Here is a 23,604-nt window from a genome sequence, read left to right on the forward strand (position 1 = left end):
CGGTGAATAATTTAGAAGTTGGACTTGACTAAAACACTGTGCCTGATAAATTTCTGCTCAGCATAATTTAGTATTCTATATTTAATATTTCAGATTTGAGTAATTTAGTAAGTAACGCACCCTGGACGTTAGTAAGTCATTCATTTCTAAAGTGAAACAGCTTGCAGTCCCCCATGAGATGTGACCAGGTCTAAGCCATGTGCCAGAAGCAGTGAGATGTTGAAAACAATGCCCTTCCCTCCCCCAAGGATATTAGAAGCAATGACCTGATGTGGCTTTGTGCTGTTCTGAGCCAGCAGGGCCAGGAAAACTCCCATGGCTGTAGAGGAGGAGCTTGTTCAGGACTCCTTAGGTTAGATTCTCAGGTCAGACTAGACCTCTTTTGCATTATTACAGGAGAGGCCAAAAAAGCCAGGCCCTTTCTTAGATTAGTGGCTTTGCAACAAGAATGCACTGTAATTTGAAAAGTGTTAACTGTATGTATCATTGAATTCATCTAGTAATTCAGTTTTAATTGCTGTTTAGATAATTTTGTTCGAATAAACTTTTGACTTTTTTTTAAGCCCATATAGTTGCAAAGAAGCCCCATGTATCTTGATATATATACCTGATGGGCACACAAAGGAAATGCCAACATCTGGATCAAAGGAAAAGACCAAAGTAGAAACCTCGAAAAAGGAGGTAAATGCTGACTCTTACAGAGAGCTCTGAAGTCTGTGAATATTTTATATCCCAAGGCTTAGAAATAATATGTCTCTTTAGGAGACGGTAGTTTTTCCTGCCTTTGAGATTCTGAGATTGAAGAAGACGCCAAGTGCTGCTTTTTACTTTGCTATTTGTTTCTATATTCTTTCCGGTAAGATTTTTTTTTGTTTGGTTTGGTTTTATAGACAGGGTTTCTCTGTGTAGCCCTGACTGTTCAGGAACTCTCTCTATAGATTAGTCTAGCCTTGAACTCACAGAGATCCACTTGCCTCTGCCTCCTGAGTGCTGGGATTAAAGGCGTCCCACCACCTCCCGGCTCTATTTTGTTTTTTAATAGGATTCTTGTGCTGAGATTAAAGGTGTGTGTCACCACCACCTAGTGAGAACACAGTTTTTTAAAAACATAATTTCACTATACCAAAAAACTAAGCCTCAATCAACTGACAGAACATTTTTGGGGGATTCCCTAATACCTGCTATAGATCTTCTTTTTCCCACTCTCTTCTCTCTTCATTCTTTTATTCTATTTTAATATATATATAAAATTTACTTTTGATGGGGGTGTTTTTGAGACAGGGTTTCTCTGTGGTACTCACTCTGTAGATCAGGCTGGCCTCAAACTCACAGAACTGCCTGCCTCTGCCTCCTGAGTGCTGGGATTAAAGGCGTCCCACCACCTCCCGGTTCTATTTTGTTTTTTAATAGGATTCTTGTTATTTGTACTTTTCCATTACACTGCCCTGTAGAGAAGAGCTCCCTCCTGCCATTAAGGTTCTGAAAAAGGGAAGGGAAGGGAAGTTACTATGGTGTGGGTGGTGGGAAAAGCTCCTTTGCCTTTTAAATGGTGAGTGTGAGCATTTTCTGTTTAACAATCTCTGGGAGTAAGGTCAGAAACCTGCCTGCCTGTGTAGTTTAAGGACATTGCAGGTGGAGATGCATGTCTTCTCTTCATCCAGATTTGGATGAAGATTTGGAGATGGTGACAGATGGAGAGAAATAAAAAAAATTGAGAACTATTTATGTCTTATTTATTAGTCATTTGAAAAAATTATGCATATAAATTGAAGAAAAGATTTTAAATGTTTTGTTTTTAAATACTGATTTTATTTATTCTTGAAATGCTATAGTAATTGAAAGAAACAGTAGTACTTTTATTTTTTTCTTGAACCTTGGACTCCGGTTACACAGTGTGCTTGTTTCCTGTCCATGTTGATTTTGTGCAGTATATGCATTTTATTTTATTTTTTTAAATTTTTTTTTTAGTATTTACATTTTAAATACAGCAGCTCAAATATATTTTGGTAGCTCTTACATCTTAAATTAACCCATTTCTATTAATCTGTGTATCACCATGAGGCTGTGGCTTACTGGTGTCTGTCTCCTTCCTGGCTTCTCCTTGACTCTGCCTACTCTCTCTGTATAACTCTGGATTTTCCACCTGACTTTACTCTGCTGAGCCATTGGCTGAAACAGCTTCTTTATTAACCAATGATAATAAGACATATTCACAGCATACATAGGGGAATCCCACAACATTTGTGCTGTGGGAACTCCTTCAGCCAGTAGCCTTTAAGATACCGGCCCACTTTGTGTGTGGTCTCATGTGCTTTACACACAGATGAAAAGCGTGCATGGGTCTCTTGGCTTCTGGGTTCAGTTCTAGTCCCCAGTGCTCGCAGAGGCCTGCGGATCACTACTCTTTTTGTGAGTTTATTCTCAGATAAATAAACCTTTGTTATACTCCATTCCAGGCTATTGTGGAGCCCTTTTGTATGCCAACACTCAGTACTGTAGTGAGAGATTTCTGTAGTCTTAATGGTTTCCTTTTGATGATCCTTGAAGATATTTGCCTCTAGTAAGAGACTGTTATTGTCAAAATTGAAGTCTGGTCTAGGGTTTATTGGTAATGATGTATGTGTGTATGTGTGTTCTTTCTTCAGCTCCCAGGTTCTAGGATTTTAAGTGTATGTTACCACATTTGATTCTCTCAGAGGATCTCAGTGAACTCTTTAGTAATAAGTAAATAACACTTAGCTCAGCTTTTTAAAAATGTTAAAGATAATGCTAAATGACTTTTTACAGATTTATTTCTATTTTCTCATCAGCCTAAATGGGTTAAATATACTTCACCTTTATAATAACATACATAGTTATTTTATATTGCATTTCTGGAATGTGTGGTAATGGTGGTTTATTTTTATTTATTTGTTTTGTTTATTTGAGGCAGGGTTTCTTTGTGTAGCCTTGGCTTTCTTGAAACTAACTCTGTAGACCAGGCTGGCCTCAAACTCACAGAAATCCACCTGCCTTTGCCTCCCAAGTGCTGGGATTAAAGGCGTGCACCACCACTGCTTGACCTGAATAATAATCTCTTTATTCCACTAGGTACCGTGTGGTACGAGAAAGTACAAAATAATATTCTACTCAGAGACTCTGCTACTTAGTTCTTAGACCAACATGGTAATAAATAAATAGCAGTTAGTATTCAGTTTAAGTCAGAACAGATCTGATAGCCCAGCAGTGACTTCTTGGCCTGAATGAATGCATTATACCTTTGGTCTTCTAACGAGAAGGATGCAGGTTCCTGTGGAACCTCTTACCTCCCTCGGTTTCCCTATCTTGAGAATGCTGTGATGACTGACTGTCTGTTTACCTCTCCCTTTGTCTACTGCTGCCATTTCTGTGGGGATAAGGCTTTTGAAAGAATTAAAATGAAAAGTTTGTATAAAATATGCTGAAATAATAAGTTGGTTATAAGCATGTGAGAATGTTTGACATGAATTAATACTTTACTTTTGCTTTTCTGTATCCATAGACAAGCTCTGCTCCTAAAGAAAAAACAGTTCCTGCTGTGAGCAGTACTAGTGCTGCCCCTGAGGATTCCGCCATCCTTTACAACAGAGTGGCGGTTCAGGGGGATGTGGTTCGTGAATTGAAAGCCAAGAAGGCAGCAAAGGAAGATATAGACGCAGCTGTGAAACAGCTTTTGGCTTTAAAAGCTGAATATAAACAGAAGACTGGGCAAGAGTATAAACCTGGGAATCCCTGCACCGCAGCAGTACAGAGTGTTTCTACTAAGTCACCATCCAGCACTGTGGAAAACCCATCTCTATACGATAAAGTTGCTGCCCAAGGGGAAATAGTCCGGAAGCTGAAAGCGGAAAAGGCTCCTAAGGTCAGTGTGCTGGAGGCCAGAATGCACCGTAAGCAGCCTGTGACTTCTGTTTGAACACAGTCACCTTCCCATGGAACGGTTTGCAGGCTACCTGTTTAAATATTTTGACCTAGAAACCAACATTTACTATTGCCTGCTGTGCAAGACTGAAAGTAAACTCACAGTTGAGACTAGAGATGACTCAGTGGTTAGGGTGCATACTGCCTTTACAGCCATCAAGATGTGGCCTCCAGTGCTCACATCAGGTCGTTTAAAACTTCAATCCAGTGTCCCTGATGTCAGTGTGTACCTGCATGCATGTGCACATTCCTGTACACAGTTACATGCATACACTTAATTAAGAGGAAAATCTGTAAAAGGAAAAAGAAATTTAAATATTAAAGAAAAAAGAACCCTCACAGCTCATGGAAGTGAGGAACATTGGTAACAAGACAGACTCACTGAAACTGACAGGAGTGTAACCTGTCAAGAGTGATAGGAAGGAGAAGACAGTTCATAAGTTAAAATATTCCTTGTAGGCTAAGGGCATAACTCATTTTTTTTTTTTTAAACAAGGTCTCTATGTAACCCTGACTGTCCTAGAATTTATTTTGTAGATCAGGCTGGCCTTGAATTCACAGAGATCTGCCTGCCTCTGCTTCTAGGGTGCTGAGATTAAAGGTATAGGCCACCACACATGGAGGTATCACTCAGTTTAGAGTCTGTGTTTAGTAGGTATGAAGCTTGGGTTGATCCACAGCATAGCACACACATACATTTCTGAGGTAGTAGGAACCTTTTACAGATGACAGAGTTCACATAGGGCCGGTTTGACTATGGAATTGTGGTTCTTAACCCTATGTGCATTAGAAATTTTAGAAGTCTTGTTAAAGCACAAGGACCGTGGCCTCTCTCCTTTGAGCTTCAGGAAGCCCGGGATGTGCAGAGAGATACCCTCCGTCTTCCGTAGTATTTGTTATGTTTCTCATCTTCCACCAAATAACCTGACAAGCAGTGTAAGGTGAACGGTTTATTCTCACCACAGTTCAGGGGCTGTGGTACATCATGGGTAAGGTGTGGAGGCAAGAGTGTCTCACACAAGTGAGGGCAGGAATTTATTCATGCCTTGGTAGACTAGGATGCAGATAAAGGAGAATGCAGGCATTGATCTGACTTTTCCCTCTTTCCTTTCTTAATTTATTCTGGGCCCCCAATGGTGGGATGGTATCACCCATCTGAGCATAGATTTCCTTCAGTTAACACTCTCTGTGAGCACTGTACAGACACATCCACAGGTGTGTCTCCTAGGTGATTCTAATCCAGTTAGGTTGACAATGAAGAGTAACCCTCACATGTCCAAATAGTTGTTCAGGTGGTGCTGGTGCTCCTGGCCCAGGGAGTAAAGAAAGCCACTATGCCTGGCTTCGGGGTTTTACTTACTTACTTATTTATTTATTTTTTGTTTTTGTTTTTGTTTATATGGCAAGTATTTCCGATTTCCTCTGATCAAAAGTTCTTTGAGACGTGCCATCAGCAGCCTTAGCCAATCACAGAGTAGAACCATGCGACTCATCCACCCTTCAGATAGCCCTGAAAATAACAGATATATATATGTATTATACAATATTCTGTCTTTGTGTATGCCTTCAGGCCAGAAGAGGGCACCAGACCCCATTACAGATGGTTGTGAGCCACCATGTGGTTGCTGGGAATTGAACTCGGGACCTTTGGAAGAGCAGGCAATGCTCTTAACCTCTGAGCCATCTCTCCAGCCCCAAAATAACAGGTTTTTAAACTGGCCATTAAACTTGACTATGAGGCTGTATCAACCTGAGTGGATGTGTGATCCTTGTCACCAGTGATGTGGTTGCTGGGAGAGCTGAGGGAAGGAGGCACAGTTTGGGGACTGAAGAAGGGAAGGGTGGGTGGAGGGGAGGGAAAGGGTGTGAGGGACAGGTGGGGTCTGGTGGAGGTGTAAGCATGGGCCTGAAGGCAGTCAACATTTCAGAGGCAGGTACGAGTCCACAAACTCTCCAGCATTCTGCATGTCAAGGCTGTGCCTGAGTCTTCCAGGTCCAGCACAGCACAGATGGTTCTTTTTAAAATTTAGAAAAATTACTTTTATTAATTATGTATTTAGTGTTTGAAAGACTTTCTAATACAACCACCATAACATGGCAAAGGCTTTATGAAGCACTAAACTTTAGATTCTACTGCCCAGTTTAGCAAACTATGAAATGTTATTGGAACACCGCCAGCCATACTTGTTAGTCTGTGTTGTCTGTCTGTTCCATGCTGTGGATGTAGTTGGGTAGTTGAAATTTAGACTCACAGATTCTGATCCCTACCCTGGAGAAGAGGGTATTGAAGGCTTACATTGCTAATAGTTTTTACAGACTAATCTGGGCTCTGTGCAGTGCTGTATCAGCTGGTGAAGTCATGACTCCCTTGGGGCAATTTCTTCTTTGGCAGTTCAATTATGTACAGATTTCTAATTACTATTTTTAAAAATCCTGTCACCTTTTAGTTTGTTAATCTCAGTATCTTCTAAACATGGGCCACAAGCTTCAGCATGCCCACCCCTTCAGCCAGAAACATCACTGGTTCTAATTCCCATTCCTTCCTACCCAGCAAGTACAAGCCTCTGCTTTGGGAAGTTATTACTGGCATGTGTAAGTATTGCTCGCTTACATGTGCTAAGGAGAGATGATTTTTTTAGAGCAAAAATTGGGTGTCCTAGCTAATTTGAAAAGTACTCTTAGCATCTAAATAGCTAAGGGAAGTAGATTTTTCTTTTTGATGTTCCCACCATTCTCCATGTTGAAATGCTTCTCTCTAGTGGCTGCTGCAGAAATTGCTCTTCATGTATTTGCATTCTAAATGGAACCAGATGAGCACCTCTATTTTTCTTCACCTCCCAATCTTGAATTACAATTTTAGGATTACTTTTGCGTACCTCAGATGCAATCTGAAACCTTTAGAGAAATTTTGTGTGGATTGTTTATAACATTATTAATCCACATTGATGATTATGTAAAGTTGTATGTGTGTAATCCATATTTTATAAACTCAAAATAATCTTTGTCCATTAAGAATTTAGCTGGGTGGTGGTGGCACACACCTTTAATCCCAGTACTCGACAGATCTCTGAGTTCAAGGCCACCCTGGACTGTAAGAGCTAGTTCCAGGACAGGCTCCAAAGCTACAGAGAAACCCTGTCTTGAAAAAAAAATAAAATAAAGCCCCCCCCCCCAAGAAAACAACAACAAAAAGAACTTAACACTATTATCTCTGGATACTTAGTATCTTGTTCCAAGAAGTAAGTACTTCATACAGTTTCACTTAGCAGATTCCTTTTAATCCAGAAAAACATTTAAAAGGTTACTTTCCTCATCCTTTAGTTGTACATATGTATTGCCAGAGACACACTCAAGTAATATGCAATATATGTGTTCATGTATGGTGTGCATGTGTGTGGAGATGTGTACTTGCCAGATGTTGATAGAAGCTTCCTCTGTCTGTGTCTGCCTCATTATTTAAGGCAGGGACCCGCTAAAGCTGGAGCTCCCTGTTTCGGCTGAACTGTCTGGCTAGCAAGCTCCTCATACACACTCAGATCATTGTTCCATGTACGTGTGATGTCATGAAGACTGTAGTCGGGATCACAAGATACCACGATTTCTGTCGACCTCTTACCAAGTAATTTTGGACTGGGTGCTTAGTTTCTGAGATTTGGTGCTTCTGTAAAATATAGATTAGGATGAGTATTTTGAGAATTAAGTAAGACAGTCCTTACAAAGTGCTTAGCATGACATCTGGCATAGAGTAAATAGGTATTGAAAGGAGGAATTTTTTTGTTAATAATTCTAATTTCCCTCGAGAAACTTATAGGTACTAAGTCATCAGGGAAATTTGCGTAGTGATTGGTAGAATTTTATTCTTATTTTGGGAGTATGTATTATTTATACATGTAATCTTGTTAGAATAGAATATCTTATTCAATAATGTAATAGGTTGTTTACCTTAATTTTCTCTTCTATAATATTTCAAATTTATGTTGTCAAACAAGGAATTTTTCATTATGAAACTGTACCATTTGACTTCAAACTCAAGTGAATGTTTAACTTTATTTTACGCGTGTGCCTGTGTGTGTGTGTGTGTGTGTGTGTGTGTGTGTGTGTGTGTGTGTGGCGTATGTGGAAGTCAGGGACAACTGTGGGAGTCAGTTCTCCCTTTGGACAGACTTGGGTCACGAACATTTCAAAAAGTATTTTGTACACGTATTTACAAGGATGTCCCTTTTTTCTCTTCTCACGGTTTCATTCTTTTTTTTTTTTTAAGCTGACGGTACCCCCTCCTTTCTTCTGCCCTTCTGTCCCTCTCCCTGATTTTCATTTTCTTTCCGTCTTCCTTTAACTGTGACTTTTTAAGAAAGAACTTCTAAGCCGGGCGGTGGTGGCGCACGCCTTTAATCCCAGCACTTGGGAGGCAGAGGCAGGCGGATCTCTGTGAGTTCGAGACCAGCCTGGTCTACAAGAGCTAGTTCCAGGACAGGCTCCAAAACCACAGAGAAACCCTGTCTCGAAAAACCAAAAAAAAAAAAAAAAAAAAAAAGAAAGAACTTCTATTGGGAAATAACTTTTAGTTCTAAAGTAATAGCAACAAGGTTGGAATACAGACTCTTCTCCAATCTTCTCTTTGTTCACCCCCACCCCCTTTTTCCTGAGTTGCACTGTATAGCCCAGACTGACCTTGAACTCAGGATCCCTCTGCCTCAGCCCTGCTGGTCTGGAATTATGATCGTCCACCAACACATCTAGATTTGCACACCTTTCGTTTACTCCCTCTTTGTTCCTGGGATGTCAGACTGTAGAGTGTATAGGCAGGAAAGCACTGTAGCCCGAGAAGATGGGAATGGCCAGCTCCTGAACCAGGTTCTTTACGGTTGCTCTACTGCTGCTCCTGCATAGCTGTGAGCCAGTCTTGAGTGTGCTCCCTTGCTCCTGTCGCAATGCACTGACTATGTTCCCCTGTGCAGAGGTATGGGTGGCCATGAGGCACTCTCTCTTCGGGTTCTCAGTCAGATGCTAATTTGTGATTGTATTTTAAGGTCAGGCATTCGGCTTGAGTCTTTTCCCTGTGCTGCTATCTTCTGTGGTAGAGTGTCAAGTGTCTCCTTGCTGAGGGTTTCATCTGAAGCGTGATCCTAATTAGTCTTAACAATAAAAACCTGTAGTCAGATAGCAAGGGTGAAAGCTGAAAGATCAGAGAAGCAGAGCAGCAGTACCAGAGACTTCTTACCTTTATGCATCTTCAGACTGAACGGGGCCTGTCTGTCTCTCTGAATCCTCAAGGTGAATGGGCGAGACCGTCTTTCTCTGCCTCCACCTCTCAATGCTGGGATTAAAGGCATTGATCCAAGTGATGGGATCAAAGGTGTGAGCCATCATTTTCCAACTCAGTTTCTCTTTTAGACTGGTTCAATTTCGTGCCTTGAACTCCTAATCTTCCTGCTTCCTTCCAAGTGCTGGGATTAAAGGTGTGTGCCATTACTGCCTGGCCTCTATGGTTAACTAGTGAGTAGTTCTGCTCTCTGATCTCCAGGCAAGCTTTATTTGTCAGAACACAAACAAAATATCAAACAGCAGTCAATTCAATCCTTTCTGTTTTTGTTGAATTATCAGATACTGAAATGTACAGCTATTTATGTAACTTAAGACTTCAACATACTTTTTTCATTTCTTTTTAGTTTTTGAAAGTGGTCTGTGGAGACTGCTTTCAGAACTCAATCAGATAACTAAACCAAAGGGTGCCCAAATCCCTTATGTAAAGTTGTGTGGTATTTCCATACTGTCTGTTCATTTCCTTCTATGCATTTGTGTGCTTAGAATCCTAGCTGCATTACTTGCAGTACCTAACGTAAATAGTTGTCCGGTTTAGGAAACAATCATGAGGCATCTGTACATTTTCAGACTAGAGCAGTGTTTTGCCACATGCATCTTTTAAAATAGAAAGTATATTTTGCTCAACCGAGTCTTTGAAAGGCTTTTAGAAAGAAATTATTAGTCCAGGTTTTTTTTCATTACTTGCCTACTTTTTTTTTTTGTGGGAGTATGTATTATGATGCAATTTTTGTTTTTCAAATAATTTTGGTCTTTGAGTACTTGACTCTCTGGCCAGAAATGGCTAAGTACACTTGGATAATGATCAAAGGCTTTGAAATGGCATTGCAGTAGTCATAATGTTGTGAAATACTTCCCCTCCTCTTTATTTTCAGGCTAAAATAAATGAAGCCGTGGAATGCTTGCTGTCCCTGAAAGCTGAGTATAAGGAAAAGACTGGGAAGGAGTATGTGCCTGGTCAGCCCCCAATGTCCCAGAAGTCACAGTCAAGTGCTGTCAGCGGTGCTGAGCCTGCCGGTCCAGAGACGCCGGAAGCCAAAGGTCTGTTTGACAGAGTGGCTCGTCAGGGAGAAGTAGTTCGGAAACTGAAAGCCGAAAAGGCCTCTAAGGTCAGTGTGGGGTTCTCTTTGTGTGGTCCTGTGTTTTACTGAATTTCCATACCATGTGTAGCTAGTGGCTGCTGTTCAGACAGTGCTATGTGTAGATCATCTATTTCTGTCCTCTATGCTGATCTTGTCCCTTTTATGTTCTTCTGTTTATTTTCTTAGTATATTTTAGCATTTTGTGTCTGCATCTCTTGCCCTTAATTAATTGTGTGTAAGCCTCGTAAATGTGGGTGTGGTATTTGTTAACGTATGCCAAGACAGTAATTTTCACTACATGTTTTACTCCTCTGTCCCTCTTTGTTACATTAAAGGATCAAGTAGATTCAGCTGTACAAGAACTCCTTCAGCTGAAGGCACAGTACAAGTCGCTGACAGGAGTTGAGTATAAGCCTGTATCTGCTGCTGGGTCTGAAGACAGAGATAAGAAGAAGAAAGAAAAAGAAAATAAATCTGAAAAGCAGAATAAGCCTCAGAAACAAAATGATGGCCCAGGGAAAGACTCTTCCAAAAGCCAGGGCAATGGACTGTCACCCAGTGGAGCAGGAGAAGGGCAGGGGCCTAAGAAACAGACCAGGTATTAACTGTTTCCGTGTGAATTCAGTTCTCAGCAGAGTTTTTTAGAATAAGCAGATTGTGGTGTGTTATCATCAGGACAGAAGGCTCATACTCTAATACCAGCAGATAGCTCCTATTTAAGGTAACAATAGGAAGCGCACCATCTGCTCACTCCATGTGCTTTTCACCTGTCTGGTTTCCAGGGAGATGAGCTGGTCACCGCTGTCTCAGTTTGAGTTTTTGTCTTACTGTTCTGTTGCTGTGAAGAGACACCATGATGGGCAGATTACAGAAGGAAGCGTTAGAGTCCATGCCCACCTCTGTAGGGAGCATGGTAGCAGTCAGGCAGGCATGATGTTGAGCAAGAGCTAGGAGCTCACATCTGATCTGAGAGAAGGAGACTGGGCCTGGTGTGGGCTTTTGAAATCTCAGAGCCCAACCCCAGGGACACACCCCCTCCAACAAGGTTACACCCCCTAATTCTTCCCAAACAGTTCACCAACTGAGAACCAAACATTTAAATAGTTGAGCCCATGGGCTGCTTAGCCTTTGGAGTCTCGACAAACAGTGCAGAGTGAAGAAAGCTCTGCAGTCTGGAGCAGTTGTGATCGCAGATGTACTAGGTAAAGGGTGCTAAACTAGTGGAGACATTGCTTTGTGGGGCTTTTTTCCCCAAATGAAAGTTTTTCATTAGAAGTAAATAAGAATTTTATTCCCAGTGGGATTTTGAAGTTGTTAGCTTAAATGTAAAACAGCAGGTTTAAAGACCTGGCAGTAGATTATCTGTCCTTTTCAGTGTTTTTCTGTTTGTTTGAACAATGTGACTCTCCTTCCAAAAGTATAGGCTAAAACTATTGTGATGGGCTTCCTGTCATAGCTTCCTAGAAGAAAATGCTGTTACTAAGGTAGTTTTGATTTTTAGATCTCTTTAGCTGAATGTCAAATTTAATTGCCTCTCATGTTCAGATACTATCTTCTTAGGGAATACTACAGCAGCTCCTGGTTTACGATGAGATAGTGGACAAGAGGCTAGAGCCTCTCTTCTCGCCTTCTGACTGCCCCTGTGTAGCCCTCAGTTTCCCAAGGAGAAAAGAGAGCAAAGCCCACAAAGCCTTGCTTGCAAGCTGGAAGCATGTGCTTCCTACAGAACACACTTAATAGGCAGACCTTTTGTCACTTGTGGGGGTGAGGACCTTGTCTTCCTGTGTAACTCAGGCTTGCCTTGAGAGCTCTTTCTGCCTCAGCCTTCCTGTTGAGGCACTATAGGTGTGCACACCCCATAACCAACTAACAGGTGGGATTGAGGAAAGAAGGATTGCCTGGAAGAGAGGCTGAGGGGTTGGCAGGAAACCGAGAGCCAAACAAAAGGGTCCTTCATTTCTAGGCACATATTCTATTAACTGCCAAGTTCCAGCATTGGATTAATTGGGGTTTTCTTGTGTTTGTTTAATTTAAATGTTTACTTTTACAAACTTCCACCTTTACATCTTCTATTTAGTATGAAATATAGGTGTGTATACACTTATGTGTGAATATTCATTTATCCATGTATGGTCAGTAGCTGCTGTTTTTTATTACTTTTTACATTTTATCTTTGATGAGACACTGATCTTTTTAGTTGTTATTATCACCTATGTTGAGCTGGGCAAATGCTCTTTAGTAGAGATTATATGTGAGTAGACTTTGTCTTTGCCAAATGTATTTTAATTGAAAAGGGGTTTTATAATAAATCAATTCTTTAAAAATTATAGTTTTAAACAGGTTTGGCCTTGGCAGTTTTCATGGACACCATCTGACCAACCTTTGCAATGTTCTTTTGATGCTGGGAGGTTGTGATGGCACACACTTGTGATCTTGGTACTTCACAGGCAGAGGCAAGAAAACTGTACAAGCTTGGGCCATTCTGATCTGTATATCAGGTTATTCTAGCCAAGCAGGGGCTGAATAGTGAAACCTTCCCTGTGTTAAAAAACAAATATTGAATTACTTTCTAGATTAAAAACATTATTGTGGAAAGGAATAGAAAGAAAAGTAAATAAATATAAAAATGACTGAAAATTAAGAACTCCCTTTTTGAGCTTATATGCTTACTTTCAGTTCTACCTGCTGTGGTTTGACTGTATCCACAGCACACATGCTGGAACTTAGTCCTCCAGCTGGTGGAGATAATGGTATGTAAAGGGGGAGCCTTTGCAGTAGTGATTAAGATAAGCCGAGGACAAGAAAATGGGGTCCAGTGATGGTGTTATTAAGACAAAGGAAGAGTCATCGCAGCTTCCTAGTGTCCTGCTGTGTTGTGCCTCTAAAGGGCCCTCTCCACCCACAGGACTGATGCTGGCACTGGCTGGTTGAGCTTCCAGCACCAGGAGCCAGTAAGCTTCTGTTCTCTAGATGACCTATTCTCTAGTATAGAAAACAGACCGAGACAGTCTAAAAGCATTTGCTTGAATGAAGGATTCATGTTTCCTTTTGCATGTCTGCAGATTGGGTCTTGAAGCAAAAAAAGAAGAAAATCTTGCCGAATGGTACTCCCAAGTAAGTATGCTCTCAGGGGCTTTTATGTGCACATTTCTCAAGGTTAGCTTTATGTTCAGACTCTAAAGTCTAGGGAGAAAGGTAACTATAACAGTGTGACGTCCCCCATCCCACCGTGTATGTGTTTGAGCATGTGTGTTTCTATGTGTGTGTGCATAAAGGCATGTGGGTGTTACCCTCAGAAAAGCCACCTCCTTTGAGACAAGGTCTTTCTTTGGCCTGGACTCACTAGTTAGGGTAGGCTGGCTGGCCAGTGCACCCCAGAGACCCTCTTATCTCTGTTCCAAGTGCATATCTCAGCACTACACCTGACATTTTAGGGGTCTGGGGATCAGTCTTCATAAGTGGAAGGCAGACATTTACCTACTCCCTTGCTATCTCCCATGATGCCCACTATAATAATATCATGTCAGGTGTAGTGGGATACCGACGTGACCCAATACTTGTAAGATGAAGGCAAGAGAGTTTAAATTCCAGGCTAGCTGGCCTACACAGTGAAACTGTCTCAAAATAAAATGTAAAAATAAAAGAAGGCTAAGGGTGTAACTCAGTGATAAGTCTGCATACTTAGAGTCCTGTAAAGTGTTGCCTTTGCATGTAGGAAAGTCCATTTTTCCTCTACATTAAGGAGGGTGTTTCCAAGCCAGGCATGATGGCACACACCTGTAATTCCAGCATTTGGGAGGTAGGGGCAGGAGGTCTCTGAGTTCAAGGTCAGCCTGGTCTACAAAGTTCAGGACATCCTGGGCTACACAGACAGTCTACAGACAGGAGCTTTGATCACACACTCTTGCCTATCTTGCCTTTGCGTAGAATACTGGTTCAGTTTGCAGGCTTTTCTCTTTCAAAGGTCATCACAAAGTCAGAGATGATTGAATACTACGATGTGAGTGGCTGCTATATTCTCCGTCCCTGGTCGTACTCCATTTGGGAATTCATTAAGGACTTCTTCGATGCTGAGATCAAGAAGCTGGGTGTGGAGAACTGCTACTTCCCCATATTTGTGTCTCAGGCTGCACTGGAGAAAGAGAAGAATCATATCGAAGACTTTGCCCCTGAGGTACACTGAAAAAGATGAGCTTTTCCTTTTTGCGGTTTTCTCTTATAAACTCGAAATTATATCTCAGTAGAGTTTAACAACCAACTCAGAGAAATTTGGGGCGATCACTTTTCTTTATAATGTCCTATTTCTTCCATCCTCATGGCATGTTTAGTTGTTAGTCACATCCTCTGACTGAATGACTTGTCCCTTCCCTTCTGGTAACAGCAGCAAGCATTTGATATATACTTATGCTCTTCAAAAGTGCCATTAAGGGGGCTGGAGAGATGGTTCAGTGGTTAAGAGCATTGCCTGCTCTTCCAAAGGTCCTGAGTTCAATTCCCAGCAACCACATGGTGGCTCACAACCATCTGTAAAGAGGTCTGGCGCCCTCCTCTGGCCTTCAGGCATACAGACAGAATATTGTATACATAATAAATAAATAAATATTTAAAAAAAAAGTGCCATTAAAACTGTGTCTACATCATTTTTATCTTCCTAGGTTGCTTGGGTTACGAGGTCTGGTAAGACAGAGTTGGCAGAGCCGATTGCCATCCGCCCTACCAGTGAAACAGGTGAGAGTGGGTGTGGGCCCTGGGGAAGCTGAGCTGTGGGGGCTGCAGCTGTGTCTCAGTGTTTCTGCTAAGCTCCTTCCTGGCAAAGCAGAACTTCCTGAAAGATGAAGGCAGATGAAAGTTTACGTTACATAGATTTTGTGTTAAGCCATTTCATTACAGAGCTCTTTATCAGCAGGATGTAAGTCTCTCTGTCCATCTTCTTTTTAAAGAAAAACACTTTACGTTTTAGGTCCTTTATTTGTTTTTATACAGTGAGCCATGAATTTATAGGGAATGGACTCTAGCTTCGCATGCGTGTGGCTAAAGGGACAGTGCCGTGTTTCCTAAAAAGCCTAGAGAGCATACAGTGGGTTCCTCTCCTCTTCCCTTTGCAGCTGTCGTTTGGCAAGTTACCGGACAATGGCTGCCGCGGCTGAAGACAGTTTTTCTTTTTTTAAAACAGCATCTATTTTTGTCCAGTGTTCCAACTTTTCAGAGGGAATTGTTTTGGATTATTCTTGGGATTGATTATACAATTGCAAATGATGGCTGTTATTCATTTTTTAATATTTATTATCTACATTAGATTTCTATTTCTGTAGAGTTTTTTTGTTTGTTTTTGAGACTGAGTTTCACATCCAGCTCTAGCTGACCTGGAACCTGGTATTTAGATCAGGCTAACCTGAACTCACAGAGAGATGATTCCCAAGTGCTGGGTTTAAAGGTGTACACCCTGTGCTCATCTTCACCTAGGGTTTTCAGAATGCTTTCATGTGGGCATGTTGTGTTATTCTCCTGCCATGGGAAGGCAGAGGCAGCCATCAGATGATGGAATGGTTTCCCTGGAATTATACTTAGTGAATGGACGTGCTCCCCGGGTCTGAGAGTTTGGACTTGGTGGCATCCTACAGTGATTACTTATCTTCAAAGTTAGTGTGCTCGTTATCTGCTACTTCTAGTGTGTTTGGGTATTTGCACTTTTGACATTATGACTTTAGTCGTTTTTGTTTGTTTTTGTTTTTTTCTCATAGTACATTAGTAGTTTTGTTTTACTGATTGTACGTTGTAGGCAAGACAAGTCATAGTTCCTGGCAAGAGTGTTCTTTGTTGGATGGGTAATCTGTGACTCTAACAAATTCTGATTCTGATACATAGCTGATTTCAGGAATAACATTAGCATCTTTAAATTTGATAATGAGATCTGTGAGCCAAAGGAGAGTATAAAATAAGATAAAGAATGAAAGTAATTTTACATAGAACACGGAATGCATTGGATAGAATATGGAAACAACACTTACATGCAAATAGGTGAAACACACAAAGTATGATCATGTTAGGTAGATTTGTCTATCTTCAGGGTTATGCTTTATGAACTAGGTAACAGTATCATTTCATGAATCATCACGGGATGCTGGGACAAGCACACTTTAATCCTTTAATTCATATTGTTATATTGTGAATTTAACTCTTGTCAGTCTTAAGGAAGAAATCAAGTCATAAGTGTCTTTATTTTCTTGACTTTCAGTAATGTATCCTGCATATGCAAAATGGGTGCAGTCCCACAGAGACCTGCCTGTCAGACTCAACCAGTGGTGCAATGTGGTGGTAGGTGCCCGTGTGTGTCTTCGCTTTTAGAGCATGCTTTCTTTCCTTTGAGCGTAAAGCAGTTTTCAAAAGGTTTTGGACCACAAAATTTGTTTTGATTATTAATCATTTAAAGTTGCTAATGAAAACTAGTTTTTTTTTCTTCCTATACTGACTGGCTTTGTCCCTGCAGCGCTGGGAATTCAAGCACCCACAGCCTTTCCTCCGCACTCGGGAATTCCTGTGGCAGGAGGGGCACAGCGCCTTTGCCACCTTCGAGGAGGCAGCTGACGAGGTAGGAGCAGTCCTCTACTATGTAATACCAGTTTGAGAATAGAAAGGGCTGGAGAGATGGCTCAGCGGTTAAGAGCATTGCCTGCTCTTCCAAAGGTCCTGAGTTCAATTCCCGGCAACCACATGGTGGCTCACAATCACCTGTAATGAGGTCTGATGCCCTCTTCTGGCCTGCAGGCATACGCACAGACAGAATATTGTATACATAATAAGTAAAGAAAAAAAAAAGAAAATAGAAAGTTAAGAGTAAACTGATTTTAAAAACTTGCTTATTAAAATTTTACTGGTAAATTTGCTATTTAAAATTTTGTACGATAGATTTTAATTTATAGAAAAACTAGTCATATGATTAAAATTAATCATTTTTTTAGGTTTCACTCTGATTACTGTATATCTGTCTAGCATTTTTCTCCTACATTCCAAATTTATATTCACTTAAATGTTCCTCAACCTCACACTGCTTTCTTGTACATTTTCCTTAAATCTCACATTGACTTCTTTAGCCTTTCTATGATTTTGTTGTTGTTGAGTACCCTTTCACAAACAGTTTGAGATGATGCAGATTGACAAGCCTATAGTGAATAAACATGCCGTCAATGTTGTTACAGGTCTTGCAGATCCTTGAGTTATATGCTCGAGTGTATGAGGAACTCTTGGCAATCCCTGTTGTGAGAGGAAGAAAGACTGAAAAGGAGAAGTTTGCAGGAGGAGACTATACGACCACATTAGAAGCCTTCATCTCTGCCAGCGGGCGTGCTATCCAGGTATGGAGTGCTGTGGCTAGATGGCAGCTGTGAGCACAGCCTACGGCAGTTCCAGCAGTGTTTGCTACTTTAGTAATATTTGGATAGCTAATAAAGAAAGCAGTATCAAGGTTTTAAAAGTAAAGTCACTAGTATGCCATCTAGTGATGCCTTTCCTAGAGGTAGATCCAGACGGATGCAAAGAGCTTACTGAAGGCACATCTACACTCTGTTCAATGCAGCATTATAGCCAGACAGTGACAACATCACCTGATAAAAAACAATGCCTGTATCCACAGTGGGATATTAACCATAAAAGGAATGCATTCTGTCATTTGCAGTACCATAGATGAAATTGAAGATATTTGTGTTAAGTGAAATGAGGTATGATCTTAATTGTATGTGAACTCTAAGAAAGTGGTTGTTTATAGCCTGTGACTAGAATGGTGGTTACTTACAGGTTAGGGAGAGTATGAGTTGGTCAGTAGGCACTAAATTTTAGTTCTATAGGAGCTGAATGTTATACTGCAGATAAGGATGGTGGCAGACAGCTATAGTCACAACACTCTAAGGAGTCTGTGGTTAATGTGAGCTACATAGTAAGACACTCCTTGGGGGAAAGAAAAATCTGGCCTGTTTATTGTATAGGAGGGTAACCATCAATAGTAATGTGCTGCGTGTTTTTAAAACACTCAAGATTTTGAAAATTTGTGCCAGAAAGAAATGATGGATTCTTGAGGTAAGTTTAACCTGATTCAAACATTACAAAATGTGTTTCAGTATGTTGATTTTAAAAGTGAATAAAAAATAATTACTGTGAAAGCAGTACAGCACTTGCTTAGCAGGCACGGTGTCATTGATCACCAATTTTTATTGATATATTGATCATCAATACTCCAAACTGGGTGTTATGGTGCATACCTCTGAAAGTGGAGGCAAGAGAATCGGGAATTGGAGGCTACCATCAGCTCCATAGTGAGTTCTAGGTCCATGTGGGCTATGAGACCCTTCCCAAAAGACTGGGAGGAGGGGAGGGGGAAGGAAGAGAACAGTAGAGGAGGGCATCATGTGATTTCTAGGCCTGTTCTGTGTCTCCATGATGGGGAATCAGTGAAGTTGGGGTTTCATCCTGAATTGCCAGGCATGAGCTCCAGGTAAAACCTTGCATTCAGAGGTTTTGTGTGTGTTTTTGTTTTTGTTTTTGTTGGAAGGGACCACCCAGAGCAGAACTGCTAACTTTTTTTAGCCAGTCCTTTCTTGTTATGCCAATCATACTTGAATTTTAAGCATTAAAAGGAGATAAAACAGTGCATGTAGTGGTATTCTAAAGTATGTGATCTTGTTATTATTTTCAAGGGAATAATAGTTTAAAACTAAAGCTGTGTTTCTCTTCTTATTCTAGGGAGCAACATCACACCATTTAGGCCAGAATTTTTCTAAAATGTGTGAAATAGTTTTTGAAGACCCAAAGATACCAGGAGAGAAGCAGTTTGCATTCCAGTGCTCCTGGGGCCTGACAACTCGGACTATTGGTGTGATGGTCATGGTTCATGGAGACAATATGGGCTTAGTGTTGCCACCCCGTGTAGCCTCTGTTCAGGTAAGGGAAATGTTCTCTTTATCATGTCTTTTATACGATTATAGTCTATGTTTACAAAGGAACTTTTTTTTAACAGAACTTGCCTCAAGTTTATTTGTAAAAACAGCATAAGGTCCTGAACATCTGCAGATACTGTGTAGGTGTTCACACAGTCCATTTGTCTTCACATTGGCAGACTGAGACCTTTTTTATGGGGCCTTCACAAGGGCCTGGGCACCTTTGGGAGCCTGAGCTGCAGCTGAGGCCTCTGCCTTGGCTTGAACCTTGGGCTTTGATTTTTGGAGCCTACGACCCCTCACTATGTAGCTTCTAATCCACTTCCCAAGCTTGGGGTGAGCAATTAAAGCCAGGCAGGTGAGTTTGCGGCTGGGGCCCTTTGGCACCTTGGGCTTCACCACCTGGGGCTTCACCAGGGCCTTGATGGCCTCTGCATGTGCTCTCATGGCCTTTGCATTATTTGCCTGCATCTTTTTTAGGCCTTTCTTGTTGTGCTTCTTGGCAAAGCGCATGTTCCTCAGGAACTTGGGGTTAACCGCCTTGAGAGATTCGTATCTTTGTGACCGGGGTTTCTTGATGCCGTTTCTGTGCTATTTCCGGGACTGGTTGTGTGTGGTGTGGTTCTTGGACTTGGCCATGGCTGGACAGTAATCGGCGGCTCCCCTACAAAGGAACTTTGAAAGGGTAGATTTCTCTGATGATATAGAGACATTAGAAAATATAGCCTAGACACATATGTATTATTTATTGTCCCAAGAATTTTAAAAATTAGTTTGCTGAAAACTTTTAATTTTTTTCTAAGGTTTCCTAATTTTATTTTATGAGTGAATGTTTTGTCTGCCTGTGCCTCTGTGGACCACATGCATGCTTAGTTCCTCCCAATGTTAGAAGAGGGCACCATGAGGATGCTCTTAACTGTGGAGCCATTTTTCTAGCCCTAAAATTTATTTAGAAATAATTTTTTGAAATTATTTAGAATTGTTTAAATAAAATATAGTAGGGTTAAATGAATTGTTCTTCGTATTGATGAATGATATTTAACTGATTAGCACATGTTGTAGACAGGTTAGAAATCATACAGATTGATTTAATTATGGTAGAACAGATGCGGATTGTGTAAGCAGTAAACTAGTTCATGCTGGAGCCCCGAGAAGGAAATGTCTGTAAACCAAACCTCCAAGCAAGACTGGGAAGCAGGTCACACTGGCTGTCAGTGGTCATGGCTAAAAGACCTGGAGCTGGAGAGGTGGCTTGGTGGGTAAGGTGGCAGGGGACCCAGGTGTACTTCTCTAATGCCAGCTCCAGGAAGGGTCTCTGGTGGTTTGAAAGAAAATGGCCCACAAAAGGAGTGGCACTATTAGGAAGTGTGGCCTTGTTGAAGGAAGTGTGTCACTGTGGAGGAGGACTCTGCAGTCTCATACATGCTCAAGCCACACCCAGTGTCTTAGCTCACTTCCTGTTGCCTTTGGATCAGAATGTAAGGACTCTCAGCTCTAGCACCATGCATACTGCATACTGCCTTGTTTCCTACCATGATGATAATGCACTAAGTCTCTGAACTGTAAGTCACCCAGTTAAGTGTCTTAGTTTATAAGAGGTGTGCCCCCCCCCCCCAATTAAACCAAATGCTGGACATGGTGGCATACTCTTTAATTCTAGAACATTGGAGGTAGGAGCAGGCAAATCTCTTTGAGTTCCAGGCCAACATGGTCTATTTATGGAGTTTAGAGAGTGAATAGGCCAGTCAGGGCTATATAGTGAGACAGAGGGCTATATAGTTAGAGAGAGACAGACAGAGAGACACCAGAAAGCTACAGGACAATACATCTGTCGTAGCCCTTGAGGGTCCAACATAAATTCTCTGATTCCCTAACCTAGCTGGAACGGAGTCGCGAGGAAAAGAACTGACACAGCTTACATCGTCATCATGGAAAAGGCCAGCTTGCCGTTTATTGTCCAAACATTTTATACCCACACCAAATTGAGCGGGGAGGGGGAAAAACACATTACGCCATCACCTAGGCAACCAGGTGCCTGGGCTCAAGTCCCGTCCGCATCTAGCAGTCAGGTAGGCCCTGAATTAGCATCTCTATAAGACACCTTCCAAATTACAAAAGGAAGGAAGCACCAAATATCTGAACTCTTAAGTCATCAGCTTCAGTCAAACATCTCTTCTCAGGTAATCTACATTTTAACAAAAGAAGCTAGGAGCAGGCATCCTGACTTTTGTTAAGGGCAGAGACAGCTTGTCTACAGAGCTACGAGTTCAGCTCGGACGGGCTAATGGCTTTTGTGCCATATCGAAATATGGGCCCACATACATCCTTGCTTGTTCTCGCCAAAAAACTTTTTGGGGGAGGGTGGGGTTCCAGACAGGGTTTCTCTATGTAGCCTTGGCTGTCCTGGAACTCAAGAGATCCGCCTGCCTCTGCCTCCTGAGTGCTGAGGTTAAAGGCATGGGCCACTACCACATGGCTCCTAAATCCCTAGGTCAGTATTGCTAACCTTTCCCAAGAAGTATTCGGAGAGGTGAAAGACCCTGTCTTTAGAGGAAAGTGGAAGTTTAGAGATGTAGTGGACAGTGACAGAGATGAAGAGCTGTGGTCTTCCCCATGGTGATTCAAAGGAGAGGGAGGAGACTCCAGGGATCCTTAGATGCCTCTGGAAACACTGTGTGGTGTGACCTCAGCAGTTGGTCACAGATAAACATAAGAACAGAAAGTGGCTGCCCTAAAGGAGAGACTTGGAAGGACAGTGCTGCACCCCGGGAAACAAAGGGGCCTGGTAGGTCACAGACTCAGAAAGGGAACAGATAAGGAATGGGGTACTGTCTTGTACTGTGTGCTCTGGCAGGTGTGTTGCAAGTGTGAAGTTCATGTGCAGCTCAGCGTTTACATCACTGTAACAGATGAGATTCTTTGTAGAAAAAGTGCTTTTAAAACAATGTAAAATGTAGCTTTTCAATAAGTTATTGTATATAGTTTGATTTTTCTTAAGGCCTTTTGATGTTGGATGATCCTAAATATTTAATGGTTTTTGTTAGTGTTGTTTTTAACATAGTGGCCCCGCAGCGAACTTTAGGAAATTTTGCCAGTAGTGTGTTTTGAAACGTTTAGGGTGCTGCATGTTGTGGATTGTTTGTTTTGTTCATTTAAAGATTTATTGTGTGTGTGTGTATGACTAAGTGTATGTCTGTGCATCACATGTGGGTTGGAGCACTCAAAGGTCAGAAAAGGAGTTGGACTCCCTGGAGTTACTTACAGATGGTTGTGAGGCACCAGGTGGGTCCTGGGAACTGAATCTGGGTCCTCTGCAAGAGCAGCCAGTGTTCTCAACCACTGAGCCATCTCTCCAGCACCATGTTTTTTAACTGTAGTAAAATTATGTATATTTAAAAGATCGTGTCATTGGCATCTTTTAACTTTCGTATGGTTCATTATTATAGATGTCCTTATGTGTATGTGGTGTGTCTTTGGTTGGACTCTAGGTGGTAGTGATTCCGTGTGGAATCACAAATGCCCTGTCTGAAGAAGACAGAGAGGCACTGATGGCAAAATGCAATGAGTATCGAAGGCGGCTACTTGGCGCTAACATCCGAGTCCGAGTTGATCTACGAGACAACTACTCTCCAGGCTGGAAGTTCAATCACTGGGAGCTGAAGGTATGCAGGGGTCCTGCACCGGGGCGATCTAGATTTCTGCAAACTTAAGGTTTTTTCTTACCTTTCCATATTTATAGTCGTAAGTTCTGAGCACCAGTGTAGGTCATACCTTGTAAAAGGGGTTTCTAGAGTATGTGCTTGTTAAACTAATTTCTGTGGTGATTCAGGGAGTGAGTAGCTTGGTGGGAGAACACTTAGCATGTGCTTGGCCCTGCCTTTGATTCCCCGCACTGGGCCTTGCCTCCCAAAAAGTTTTGTGGAAGCCAGTTTTTCTTACATTAGAATAAAGATGATCTTGAAGTGTTTGCTTATATAACATATAAGGCTCATTGGTGGTTATGTTGCAGAGCTTATATCTGAGTTCAGTCCCTGGCAGAGTGAGGTTTCGGTGATGATGGAGTCATCACAGGTTCCCTCCACATCTGCAGTTCTGGTCCACACGGTTACACATCCCTTTGCCGTTGTTTCTGCCTCTCTGCAGAATTCTGTCTAAATTCTGGTTTGACGTTTTTGGTGTATTTTCATTTACAACACAACTTCATTATGAGTAATGATGCTCTTTATTCCATTTCACAAACTTTTAGCGGTTACCATTTTTTTTAAGCTATGTTAGAGAATATCAAGTTAGTCTAGGAATTAGGAGGGAGTAGTGTGGGACATGTTCCGAGATGG

At 41.6% G+C, this 23,604-nt stretch overlaps 1 protein-coding gene and 1 pseudogene across 2 annotated transcripts in view; one reads left to right on the forward strand and one right to left on the reverse strand.

Annotated features, from left to right (window-relative positions):
• The window catches only part of Eprs1 (glutamyl-prolyl-tRNA synthetase 1), a 69,316-nt gene that overhangs the window by 37,268 nt on the left and 8,444 nt on the right, over positions 1-23,604 (forward strand). For both annotated transcript variants that reach the window (XM_041635368.1, XM_041635369.1), the window contains 12 exons: positions 564-681; positions 3,521-3,880; positions 10,137-10,370; positions 10,679-10,941; positions 13,406-13,457; positions 14,308-14,517; positions 14,999-15,071; positions 16,579-16,658; positions 16,831-16,932; positions 17,540-17,695; positions 19,077-19,274; positions 22,759-22,932. In XM_041635368.1, coding sequence (XP_041491302.1) covers positions 564-681; positions 3,521-3,880; positions 10,137-10,370; positions 10,679-10,941; positions 13,406-13,457; positions 14,308-14,517; positions 14,999-15,071; positions 16,579-16,658; positions 16,831-16,932; positions 17,540-17,695; positions 19,077-19,274; positions 22,759-22,932 — 2,020 coding nt within the window. The remainder of the gene's footprint in view (positions 1-563; positions 682-3,520; positions 3,881-10,136; positions 10,371-10,678; positions 10,942-13,405; positions 13,458-14,307; positions 14,518-14,998; positions 15,072-16,578; positions 16,659-16,830; positions 16,933-17,539; positions 17,696-19,076; positions 19,275-22,758; positions 22,933-23,604) is intronic.
• On the reverse strand, positions 19,442-19,909 carry LOC121435851 (annotated as a pseudogene).

This window comes from Microtus oregoni, unplaced genomic scaffold (genome assembly GCF_018167655.1).
Source record: "Microtus oregoni isolate MIOR12 unplaced genomic scaffold, Mior012 000047F_ref0000412, whole genome shotgun sequence".
In the NCBI taxonomy this organism is placed as follows: domain Eukaryota; kingdom Metazoa; phylum Chordata; class Mammalia; order Rodentia; family Cricetidae; genus Microtus; species Microtus oregoni.